At 41.3% G+C, this 13,256-nt stretch overlaps 1 protein-coding gene across 5 annotated transcripts in view; it reads left to right on the plus strand.

Moving 5' to 3' along the window:
• Window positions 1-6,237, plus strand: part of THSD7B (thrombospondin type 1 domain containing 7B) — a 321,145-nt gene extending 314,908 nt beyond the window's left edge. For all 5 annotated transcript variants that reach the window (XM_068687381.1, XM_068687382.1, XM_068687384.1 and 2 more), the window contains exons 27-29: window positions 642-834; window positions 3,677-3,764; window positions 5,036-6,237. In XM_068687381.1, the coding sequence (XP_068543482.1) occupies window positions 642-834; window positions 3,677-3,764; window positions 5,036-5,117 (363 nt within the window). In that variant the 3' untranslated portion in view covers window positions 5,118-6,237. The remainder of the gene's footprint in view (window positions 1-641; window positions 835-3,676; window positions 3,765-5,035) is intronic.
• The last annotated feature ends 7,019 nt before the right edge of the window (window positions 6,238-13,256 follow it).

Below are 13,256 nucleotides of genomic sequence, written 5' to 3' on the forward strand. Positions count from 1 at the left end.
TTGGGTAGTACAGAGCATGACAGACCTTCAGACAGGCATTGTAATAATAAGATGTTTAGAAAAGAAAGGCAATCTAAAAAAATTATATATATATTTTTAAATGCATTAAAGTAGACATCCAGAAAATGGAGTATCTGTGTAGTGAACCACCACATTCTAAGAAACCTTTTGAAGAAACTGCCTGCACTGGTCCAGGGCAGCGGATGCTTAGTCCAAAGAGGCAATGTTTCATCAGAGAGAGCCCTGTGTCAGTGGAAATGCCTTGGAACGGGGGGTTTGGGGCTGAAATGGGATTGTTGCTTTGTTAATCTTTTCGTATGCCCAGCAGGGTCAGTGCTAACTTTTTATTGATAAGAGGAGTTGGATCGAGCCACAGACACCTATTATTAAGTCTGTTCTGACGAAAATATTTCCATACTGTAATGGACAATATTTCAACCAGTTGCCAATGTAGTTTGGCTTTTTGAGCTGAAATGGGTTTGCAAGCACCAGCTCATAGCTTCTTTGGTGTGATGGCAGTTAACTTGCTAATTACAAGTGCTGGATGTACCTTGTGGTTTCTTCACAGTTTACCTGCAATTTGTGCTGTTCTTCAGGAGGATACTATTCATTTTAATATCGAATTCCCTTTTATCACCTAGAGAGGAGTCTGCGGTTGTGAGCGAGGATATACAGAAATAATGAGATCAAATGGTTTCCTGGATTACTGCATGAAGGTACCAGGTTTAGAAGATAAGAAAGCTGATGTTAAGACCATTGCTGGAAAAAATAAACCTGTCAACTCAAAAATGCATGACATTTTCAAAGGATGGTCTATTCAACCTTTTAATCCAGGTGAAAAACTTAAATATGAATGGAATAAATTTTCTTTACTACATTTCTGTAGAAGAAAGATACAGGCTTTGTAGCTCATAACATCAGAGATTTTGTCTGGGAGCGGTGGAGCAGCCTCACAATTTCTACCTTGCATGTCATCTCCTGTTCCTTTGTGACTACACTGAGTAATCACAATCTCTTATGTTGAGAGATAGCAAAGAGAACGAAGCAATAATATTTTGCAAAAGTATATACTCATATGTGATTTGGGAGGATGCTTAGAACACTTATCTGATGATATTTCTGTAAGTAATGTGTTTGGACCAGGGAAGGCATCAGGAGCACTTTAGAAGATTCTGAGCAGAAAGTACTTAAGATTTCATTAAAGAAAACATTGGTTATTTCTTGCTGTATTTCAAAAGTGTATGAAAAAAAAAAAAAAAAAAAAAAAAAAACAGGATAGGAAGTGTAAAGTTTGAAGGTTTAAATGTTGAAGTGAAGAAAACAAAATAAGAAAACAAAATAATAAGCCAGAAGCAGGCAAGCTGCTGTGCCCAAGCAGGGAGTCCTAAGTGGATCTTTGGCTTGGTTGGCATAAAGTGCTTCCCAGCTGGAACTGGCAAACTGGATGTACCATACCCGACCGGTACACAGGACTTGTGCTGTAGCTATAATAGCTGCTCACCATTTTGACTGTTATTTTGGAAAATTAATTTATTCAAAATCAATTTCTGAAAAGCAAATGAAACTTTAAAATGGGAAACAAAAGTATCAGGCGTGTCAAGTTTTACTGAAACGCATTATTTGTCCACCTGTTCAGAAATACTGTCAGTGCCGCCTTCCCTGCATTCTGCTGTCTGACATGGCATTTGTTTCCTATTAGTTTGTAACGAACAGGGGAGTTTAGAAAATATGTAACGGAAGGTTCTGTTGCAGGGTTCAGGGAGCCATAATTCTGTCTGATATATGTGTTCACACTTTGAATGTTACATTTACATATTTGATTTGCATACAGTAGTTAACCTTTGCGTTGACAGTCTCTGAGCTAATAGAGCTTGGTCCAGAGCCTTTAAAGTTGGCTGGTTTTCGATCGGATTCATCATCCAGAAGCCCACACAGTTCACCAGCAGTTTGAGTCACAGGTTTGGGGTTAATTGCCATTTTGTCAGCATCCATGGCCCTCCATAGGCAGTCTTACTTAGGTATCATGTCTTCACCCGTTACCTTCATGGGGTTAGTAAAAGGGAGAGGGGTGTAGGTGGATGCTGCCATCTTCCCTTCCTTAAATCAGCGTTCAAGGCGGCAGCCCTGAAAGCTTCTGGTGGGCTTGACCTCAGCACACCATCTGTGAGCCTGTTCTCCCACAGGAACTAAAAGATACAAACAGGGGCTAAGGAACTTCAGCAGAACATGGTGTTATTTAATTTGGGGGTATAAATGTTATAGAAACAACACATGGCAAAGGAGTAAATATGCTACATGTGTGCTAAGCATATCACCAACCCACAACATCCTGTAGGTGCCTCTTTGGTCTGTATGTGCTCTTCAGACCCCATCTCAAGGCTGGCCTCTTCAAGTTGTTCCCCTTTGTCTTGCTTCTTGACAAAATATGTAATTGCTTTCCTAAAACAGGTCTGGGGTTTGCAGTAATTAGTGCTAGCAGACCACTGTTATCTACCAGATACACTCTTGGTAGCAAGTCTATGGTGAATGCTCCCTCTGTGGATGGCATTTACCACCCTTTGGTGCTATAGTCCTTGGCGTCTGTGCCTATCTACAGACTTGTACCTGTTAGTAAAATTTTATGTGCCTTTCTCTAGTTAATTTGTGATTTTCCTTCCTGGTTACAGTTTGGAACACAAATTTTATAATGATTTAATTAGGCTGATATTTTTGTTCTTTTAAATGCTCCGCAGGAGAGCACAGAACTGATTTCAAATCAGGCAGTGTTTTTCCTTTCTTCACCACACTCTAGGAGGCCAGAGTTCAGAACAGAAACTTTTCAAGTTGAGAGGCAATTTAAATAGCATTGTTTAAATTGTCGGCTGACATGGTCTAATGCCTTTATGTTAGGGATGGAGAGCATATGAGAGCATCATAGCAGACCTGGTGGGATGCCTTGTTCTTGCTGTGACAATCCCTTCACAGGACTGTCGAATGTTTCTTGGCCGTTTCTAGTTGAGACAGCAACAAGTTTCATAGTTAAATTCCCACTTGCCTTCCAGGCACATTTCAGCTAGGGCTTGCTGATGTTTACCCCAGGTGACCTCCAAGTACTTACAGAGAAAAGCCACATCCCTTCTCAGACATCGTTTCTTTAGGCTGAACACCCTAGGTGTCCCTGCATTGATTTCTGGGTCAGCTTGACACTCAGCTGCTCTTTGCCAGAGCAGCCAAGGAGGCTCACAAGTAAGTCCATCACAGTTACCTCCCTCCAGCCCTGCTCTCTGTGGGCAGGAGCCTGCCTGTGGTGGCTGTGGTGCTGTGCCGTGTGCGCGGGTTGTCTGCACGGGGCTGCAGGAGCTCAGCCAGAGGGCAGGCTGTGAAACAAGGCTGCTTTGGAAAACTGACACAAGGAGTTCCTCTTCAGTTTTCAGTGAGGAAAACCTAAAGTCCTTACCACAGTTAAGATTATGTCTTTAAAAAGATTGATTTTTACAATAATGTTTTTTTCTATGGAAAGCATATTTTTAATGGATTATTCCCAACCAGTCCTTACTGTGTTTCCCATCAATGATGCTATTAATTTTGCTGTTTGTTTTCTCTTTATTTATCATCTTGAGAATTTGTGTATTTTAGAATAAAGATTTTTATTCTTTCTTTTTTTTTTCCCCTGTCCTTCTTCCCAATCTTCCAACAGATGGCAAACTGAAGATGTGGGTGTATGGAGTATCAGCTAGCGGGTTCCTCATCATAGCTTTCCTGATTTTTACATCCTTCCTGATGTGGTAAGTACGACGTGTTTTGTGCTGTGCTTGTTCTCTTTTATTTAAATAGCAATGCAGAGATTTAATCCTCAAGGTGTTAAGGAAGAATGGAAGTTGGATGAGGGACCTGCCTTCATTTGGCTCCTACCTCAGAGTAATTTAAAGCTCTCCAAATTGCAAATTCCAACTGACCTGACCATGAAGATGTTTGGTGGCTAAGCAGGGAAAGAGTTACTTTTGGTTATCAACAAACCCATATATTCAGACTTCTGCTGGGATTAGAAAGGGCTTTTTGTTGTATTCTTTAATAAAACTGAAAAAGGGCAAGAAGACTGATTAGATCTAGGAGCCAGCTCCCATTCAAGGAAGCACCAAACAGAATAGGGTCATTCAGCTGGAAATGGTGTTTGACGTGGGAATACAATAGACATCTATGAAATCAGGAATGGAGTAGAAAAGGGGGCTAGGGAATTTTTATATCCTGCAATATAAGAAGTAGGAGACATCTGATGAAGTGACTGCTTAAAATAAACAAAAGATTTCATTTTTCGTAGAGTGCATTATTACCTTGTGAGCTTACTGCTATCAGCAGCTATGTGTGCCAGAAAGATAAATGAATTGAAATAACATAAGGGCATAACAGTTCATGGAAGGGTGGGTCTCTTGGCATTAATTCTGGTTTTCTGGATGTACGCCCCAGCTCAGGTAATCCCTAAATAGCTTTTGGCACTGAACACCTCAGGAGGAGACATGCCAAATGTCTAAAGCTGCCGTTACCAGTCACTGCTAGAAATAGGGTACTGGGTGTGCTGAAGCCCTGGTCTGCACCAGGGCGTCTCTGATGGAGGGTTTTATTGTGAGGGAGAGTCTCAACCATGTCCTAACAGCAACATTACTCTACTTCATCCAAAATCACTTTATTCTCTCCCGCTGTCTCATCCCTTCCCTCATTCTCTCTTCAACTAAAAGCTTAAGTAACAGTGTTTGGATGATGCCTTGGAGTTGTAGCTTCCTATTTTTGAGCTATATAGCTGCTGTTTCTGAGATAATACAGCGGAGCATACTGGGGATTTTAAAATAGCATTGCATAGTTCTCCATCACTTGAAGGCTAATGAGGAGGTGTATTTCTCAATAATAATTAAGGTTGTTTCAATAGGGTGCCAAGGAAAATAGCCAGTGTGGGAAGATAATTTTTTGTTGAAGTTTGTTTTTGTTGTTGACATGTTTGAGCTTCACACTCTATTACCATTTGCATTTTTCGCCTCCTGAAATACTTTTATTTTTCTTACAGCAAAAAAAGCAAGCAGCATCAAAGCACTCCTCCACAACAGAAGCCTCTAACCTTAGCCTATGATGGAGACATTGACATGTAACATAAAAAAGAAATCCAAATGTAGACATTGACTGCCTTAAATGCTTTCTTTTTTGTAACTCTCAGACTTCTCAGTTTTTTGAGGAATCTCCTTATGTGTAATATACTGGGCAGAACAGAAATACCGCAAGCTTGAAATTTTGCCACCTCGTTATTAAAAAAAAAAAAGAATCAAAGTCTTGGATCTTCTGCAACTTTTTTGAAGAGACTGGAAAATGCATCTCTTCCTGTTGAGCAATGGGAATAATAAAAAAAAAAAAAAGTCTACTGACATCAAAAGGAATTAGTATTGGGAAAAAAAAAAAAAAAGCACCAACAAAAAGGCATGACAATCCAGAGGAAAATGTGACATTTACTGTAAATGACAAGTTTGACACAGCATCATTATGCACTATATTAGTGCAGGATTCTTTATTCTTCACATATTTCAACAATGAGTTTTATAGTGTTTACATTTCGTTCAAAGACTTTAAAACTGGATCATGTATTTTGAGAAACACAAAGAATAATGAGTTGGAGTATCTGAAGTTATCTGGTTTTTTAAAGTTTTTTCCTTATCCTGTTTTCTAGTCTGGAATATGATTTCACTTCATTTCCACCTACAGGACAGAATAAGGATTGCTAAGAAAAAGCCTAGGTGGTTTCTTAACTGAAAATATTTTTTAAAAGGTTGAGTAGATAGGTGTTTTGATGAATGGCTAGAGGATTTGATTGTTTAAAAAGTATTTTAAATTAAATAAAACCATGTAGATACATTATGGCCAGTTTAAATTGTTATTCAGTTTAATTAATACAAACTCTGCTTTTGTATTTAAATTTTCTTATCTGAAATATTTATAAATTCTTTTTTTGAATTTAATTACCTGACCTCATTTAATATACATCAAACACAAAAACAGTTTGTAGAAGGTCTTGCTTTTTTAAATGTTTCAAAACCACTGAAAAGTTAAATGTTGTAAACATCTGGGAACATTTGGAGAGGGTATGTGTTTATAATAGTACGTGTTGCAAGTAAGAAAGTGCCATCTTGTGGTATTGACTTGTATTTATAAGCAAATAAAATGCTAAAGGGAGTGAGAATATTGCTTCTGGTATGTTGAATTAAATGTGTGTAAACAACATTCATTATTAGTCTTTTACTGTGTCTGGGATTGAATTCTGATTTCAAACAATTCTGGCATGTTTTGCGCTGTAGTGATTAGCTGAAGAAATACTGTAGACAAGTACAAGTTGAGAGAGTAATTGCAGATCTGGAGAATGCTTGGTCTTATTTTTAGCTCAATGCTACTTCTTATTTGAATAATTAGAAGGGGAAAAAAGAATTATTACCAGCCTTGCACCTACACGGCCCTTGTCAATGTGCAGCTACTTCACAGTGGTTCATCACAAGAGAAGAGCTTAACTAGGGCAGAAGGCAGTGCCTGTAGCGTTTTGTTGCTATTCAAGTTCATAATTTTAATAGGATGGTTTCTATGAACACACAGTGCTGTTGTAGATAGCTTTACCTCCCCAGGTCAGGCAGGATGTCACCTGCCCAGAGTTTATCCCGCAGCATCAAGCCGTGGTGGTGCTGTGTCTGCAAAGCAAGGTCAGGAACACGCTTTCCTCTTCCCACAGAAAAAATCTTGATGAAATTGAGAAGGAAAATTGTCTCAGCTGCTGAGAACCCAGTTTCCTGTTGAAGATGTTTGGCTGGCCCTGCTTTCTACCACAGAGATGTAACTGTTCATGGTATAAACAGTAAGATCCGATGTTTCTCAATAACATTGGGGGCCTAAATCTTTTTAAACACTGCCCTATACCGAAACTTTGAGTTACATATGTGAAGTAAGAGTTACAAAAGGAATGACAACCCCATGCTATTAGGAAGAATACCACCAGACCTTAATATATTTTATCCGTGGGTTATGATGTGAGAAGAATGCTATCCTGTGAATCGTGATGGAATAAACTCAATTAAGCAAGCTGCTCAAAAATATATTGGAGTGGGAAAGTTGGTGTAATAATAACAAACCCATGGCAGCTGCAACCTGTGGCCATTGCCCTTAATATCAGTGTAAATTACAGTCCAAGATGCTTTCTTCTTTCCCTGGGCAAGCCCAAGAACTGAAAGCATTGCTTTACTTGCAGAATCACCAGTGTGCAGTAATACGTGCTGTCTGTTTTTAATCCCGAGTGAGCAGTATCCACTGGAGTGATAGAGTCCAAAATGTTATCCTTCCAAATGGAAGATACAGATAAATTGTAATTTTGGTTTCCCGGCATTTCACCTGAACGACTTTCTGTGCCACAGTAGCGCCCAGTGCAGGGGATGTCAGCTGAACAGTAAGCTGCCTGGCAGAGAGGAGGAGCTCCATGTGCATGTTTACACCGACTACATGGCTCTGAGTTTGTGCAGCAGTTCGGTGGCCTTCACGCAGCCTGTGCTGCAGCACCTCCTGAGCACAGCCCCAGGGGGCTTTGAGAGGCAATGCTTTATGCTGGGTGCTGGCTGGCACGGTGCTCGTGCAACGTCTTCTGCAGAGCTGTGGAAGTTCAGCAAAGCCCTTCAGGGAACAAACCTGCCTGTTTGGCTTTGTAGATAGAGAAAGTGGAGGGGAAAGCTTGTTAAGCTGCCATGAGAAGGCTGCTGCTGGCCTCGCACTGTCTGCCGTGCGTGCACAAGCCCTGCGTCCGCTCGTGGTCCAGCTCAGGCAGCATGGTGATGCAAATGTCACGATGTAATTGCATGTGTTTGAGAATTTGGGATTGATTTAAGCCGTGAAATTGAACTGCGGAACTCATGGCCCTGCAGGATCAATGAGGCTGAGAATGCAGCATAATTCAGAAAAAGGAATTGGTTATTTTGACAGTTACCAAGATGACTGCTTCTTTGTAAGAGCCCTGGATAAAGGTGCTGAGAGGGATGCCCAGCTGTCTGTGAAAGCAAGGTGAGTCAATTCCTTTCAGAATCCAAAATGAGCCATGATGTGGAAGAAGTATTACTCCCACATCCTATGTATTTGAAGTTTTAAACTTTACGCTGAAGGAGCTGGTGCTGACCACAGCCAAAGACAGGAGAGAGATCTTGGCCCAGTGTGGGGAGGTAACTCCTGTGCCCTCAGCTAGGTCGTCCCAGTAAGATACACGTATTTCACTGACTGTGAGTAAGAGCAGTGGAGGGTCAGGAGTTTGCCAAATACCCTGACAATCTGTCCTAGAAGTTAATGACAAAATAATGAAGGAGTATTCATGTTGTCGTATTTTGTTTCAAGGCTCCCAGGTGTTTATTACTGCTGTAAAGCATGCAACTTTTTTCCAAGCCTTTGAAATCTGTCTTGTGTGGGACTGTCTCTCCTCCACTCCTGTATCACACAGCAGTACAACAAAATAGCAGCAAAGTAAGGCTCCAGAAGACAAATTACAAAGGAGTAATGAAGTGCTGCACACCTGAATAATTCCTGCATAATTTCAGTTATGCTCACAGGTGGGATATTTGCATGCACAAGTACCACACCTACAGTTACCCTTGCAGCTAAACACTTCGAACATCTGGGCTTTTGTATGCAGAAATATCCCGAAGGCCTGGGGAGCCTGACATTCCTGTCAGCAGGGCTGGATCCCAGCTCTGCTCCTCTCCCTTCCAGCAGCCACACAAGAAGCATCACCAAGCATTTTAGCTTTGGATGCCACAGTCAAGAGCAAAGGCTGTGGTTTTCTTTGCTCTGGAAGCAGAGTAGTGTAAAAATTCCTATAAGCAACTGCAGATAAAGACTTGTAAATTAATTTGTGCTTGTATTCATATGTCTCTAAGAACAGCCTAATTGCATAGCATTCTCTGTTTACATGCACTTACATTCATGGCCAGTTTCCTAAGGAAATGAAGAGAACATCTTTTTTGAAAAAAAAAAATAAATAAATCCATTGAGAGTTTCCCTTAAATAAAATAAATCTGTTGAGAGTTTCCCTTAGTCCTCATAAGCATGAAGTTGTCATTAGAGATCAGATCATTTGCTGCTAACATGGCATAGCTGGTTTCTTGAAAGACTTTTTTTTTTTTTTTTTTTCCTAAACACACAACCTAATCTACACTTATGAATGGAAGAAGAGATGCAGTTTAAATACAATTTCAGGGCTTATTTTCTATTGGGAAGTAGTAACATAGAAAATGGCTCAGGACACCTGATGTATTAGTGTGCCTTGGGACAGTTTTAAAATGTGTCTAATTTAAAATGTGATGTAAATGAATTGACTTCCACACCTTATGGCTGTGACATGTTCCTGTCCTGGACAGAAGCTTAATTTATATTATCTTTATGAAGATGTATCTGCGTGCATGCCATTATGTGCCATCAGTATGCATGCGTTATTTGGCTCCTGGCGCCACAACCTGGCAGAAACTTGGTTCCTGTCATTTAACTGCTGACATGACTTGTGCCACCGGCCACTTTGCTGAGCTGTTGCGATGTGATATGACCTGTGATTACAACGGGTCATACCTCCTGCTTCTCTCAGATGTGAGAGCTGAAGAAACCTCAGGTGGTCATTGTGGATCTGCTCCATGGGTGGAGGTGGCCACTTCCCCAGGCATCGGCAGAGCTGCAACAATGGGATGTGACATGCCTAGGGGATGCCACCAGCCTAGAAAATTGTGTAGCTGTGAGGCTGCCTTAAAAGAGACTGCCTTCATTATTTCTTTAACATATTTTTATCTAGAACTAGAAATGCAAGTGCAACCCACCCTGCACTGGTGTCACCACAAACACCAGCAGCTGCTGGTGTTTGCATCAGCGATGCAAAAAGGGGAAGCAAGCACAGGATGTCTTGATGTCTGCTCATTGGCCTTAAGGAGGAGGAATTTACCTGAACTACTATTAAATAAATGGAGTCATAGGAGTCATATGCAGTCACTTCTTGGTCCTTTCTGGTAGAAATAAATGAAAGAAGCTCCTCAGTGTGAAGTGTAAGGGCACAGGACTCCACCATCCCTTGAAATGGCGTAGCATTTGGCTATGTTTGGTGATGTGGTTATATTTACACCTGGGGAGAAAAGAATCGCCCTGAATGAATAGTTAGAATGGTAATTGTAGGTACAGGATGCTTACTGCATGGATTTTTAGTACATACCCTTATATCTTCCAATCTGATACAGTTTGTCCTTACTTTAAAATGTAAACAACTTTCATTGGTCACACACGAAATGTCTCAGAAAAGAATCCAGAAACCCCATATTTGCACTTGCTGGTAATTATGTTCATTTGCTTTGATTACATGGTTTGTTACAATAGCATATAGAATGGACTCTAGACAGATACACGGGTTAAAGCAATTTATGGGATTTATCCTGTCTGCGAAGAGATGTTTTGATGGAATGAAAAATCAGATTCAATTTCCTCTGATAAGGAAGAATGTTAATTTCCTCCTCTGCTTTATGAAAGTTCACCTGCATGTTATGAATATCGTGGTTGTTACATGCCAATATGACATTTGGAAAAAACTCTTCAAACATAATAACAGTGAAGAATCTTTCAACAGTCCACAGATGAAGTGGAGCACCCAGCATTAATTTTGCAGCTGAGGAAGATGGCAGTTATAATTTTTTGAGGCAATCTGGCTTCCAGCCCGTGTGACCAGGCTTCAAGTGGCTTTTCTGCAGAAGTGTCAGGTGTGGGCGCAGCCCAGAGCTCCTGCTTCCAGGCTGCTGCCTCTGCCCCGTAATCACACAACTGTGCAGCAGCAGGATTAGACCAGGGAACAATGCGACATTTCCTCTCCATCACAACAAGCCTTTGGGAACTCCCTTCTGAAACTCGCAGTGAGCAGGCAGTGACATGCAGGTAGTGTCACTCCTCTGACACTGTTGTTTGGCCTGATGCTACCCTACCTGGAGATGGAGGGATGTATCTGATCCAGAGTCAATACATGATGCCTGTTGATGTTACATGGAGATGATCACATCAGTTTTAAGCTTGTTGCTTCCTTAGTTTTCCACCTTTGTGTCCTTTGCAAATATGAATTCATTGATACAAAACCATGTAATTTGGGAAAGTAAGTGATTTACTTACACCAAGTGTGCAACAAGAAATGTGGTTTGCAGCTGCTCTGCAGCAGAAGGGTTAAGCTTCTTGGCTTACATACATTGGGTAGAGCAAGTGTATGCAAATTTATTTAGTTTGAGTAGTTAGGGTCCACCTGAGGACAGAAGTACAGGACAGTTTAAATTCTGAGAAACAACAGAGATTTAAATCTAGTTTATAATCTTTTGCGCTTTGAGAAAAAACAATGCTTGAGATTCACAGTGGCAGCTGACATCTTGTCCTCAGGTAAGTGAGCTGGAAGAGGACTTTGCAGGAGAGATTTCACTGTGAGAGTGTTGTTTCTTCCACTGCACACTAAGTGGGACTGTGGGAGTTGCAGCACAGCCAAAGCATCAGCGACTACTTGTGTTTCAGCTGCTGTAGCTGAACAGCTTGTTTTAAGAGGTGTAAGAAACACATTTGCTGAAACCCAGGCAGTGTGTCTGAGCCATCTCTCCCGTGACAGACACGGTGAGGGACTGCAAGACAAAGTCACAGCAGAGACGGGTCAGGCCAGAGAAACTTACAGCTATGTGGTGTTTTCTCTAACCACCACTTCTGAATTGGGCAAAACACTTCATCTTGCAGAGTCTGGCAGTCTGGGAGTGGAGAAAACATGGTTTTATATTTCAGCCCCAGTTCTAGATCTGGTTTCTATTGCAATGGACTCATCAGAGGAGCATCAGAGACAGGTATCTGCGTAAGCTCTACCCCATGACCAACTACCACTCTTTGGGGCAGAAACAATGACATTTGGGGAGGTTCCTCATTGCTCAGTGGCACCACAGGGCTGCAAGTTCTTCTCCAGTGGTGACTGGTGGAAAATGTTACACTCATACACCTAATGCAATCAGCTGACAGAGGCTATTAAAATCTGGATTGAGATGAAAAGCTATAATGCAGATGTGTCACATCACAGTTGTGTTGTCACTCTATTTCTTTGTATAATATGGCAGATCCACAGCAATTATTTTTAAATGCGGTCTTTGTCACTACAGAGCACTAACTTGAAATATTTACTATTTTGTTTGCCTCATGCCAAATGAGATTTCACTCAGTTTGTCATTAAAACTGCTGTCCTCTTCTGAGGAAAGAGAGTATATTTACATAAACTGCTCTTCAGTAATTCTGTGTTTTCTACAGGAATAGGTGCTGGCATCATTTCACAATCTCATCAAGCTTTGTCCAAAAAAATCTGTGCTGATAAGCCCATGGGACTGAAGGCAGATGCAAGGGAAAGGAGTACAGATCTGTTCATTGCACTCAGCAGGCTGTAGAAAGGATGATGGGATCAAATTCCCAGTCCTTTGTCACTCCTGTTCATGCAACGCGGGTCACTTGCGACCAGAAAAACCCACCCTAAATCCTTCCATTTTGCAAAGTTGTGCAGTATTTTTGATGTACTGGCAGAACGCTGTTTAGAAATGAATGGCTGCTAAGATAAGCCTGCTGGATCCCATTTACAGCGCCCACTTCACATGGCTGTGATTTGCTTTCTATAGAAATCATAAGACTTGCTGAATTGGCAACCCCTCTCACAAATCATTAGGGCTGACTCTCACAAATAATGAACATTTTGAGGATTTTTCCATATAATGTTAGTGCTTTTACTGCTCATCACCTTATTTCCATCACCATGACAGCCAGGAAGATACAACTCTAAAACCCAGAGAGCCGTCAGGCTCATGCAATTGTGTGAACCCAAGAAGCAGCCCAGGGCTTGGCCGGATTCGAGTCTCCCTTTCACAAGACAAATCATCTGTCTCTCTTCCATTGGAGTGACAAGGTTGTGGTGTGGCTTTCTGGTAATCCTGGAAGGACTGCATTAAAATGTAACCAAAACAAGAAAGAAGAGAGAGGAGAGGCGAGGCAAGGCAAGGCAAGGCTCCCAGGTTTGAGGATAAACCCCACTGCTGCTCAGGACCAGGGGGCTGACATTCTAACAGTGATAGGCGAGCCGGTGCAGGGGTCTTTGGGAAAGAAATCTCCCCATTACAATTCTGTCAGTGCCCAGAGCTGCTGCTCTGTGCAGTCAAGCACGTCCTGCGTTTTGTATTTTGTTAATATTAGACACTTTGTCTGGC

This window comes from Anas acuta, chromosome 6 (assembly GCF_963932015.1).
Source record: "Anas acuta chromosome 6, bAnaAcu1.1, whole genome shotgun sequence".
In the NCBI taxonomy this organism is placed as follows: Eukaryota; Metazoa; Chordata; class Aves; order Anseriformes; family Anatidae; genus Anas; species Anas acuta.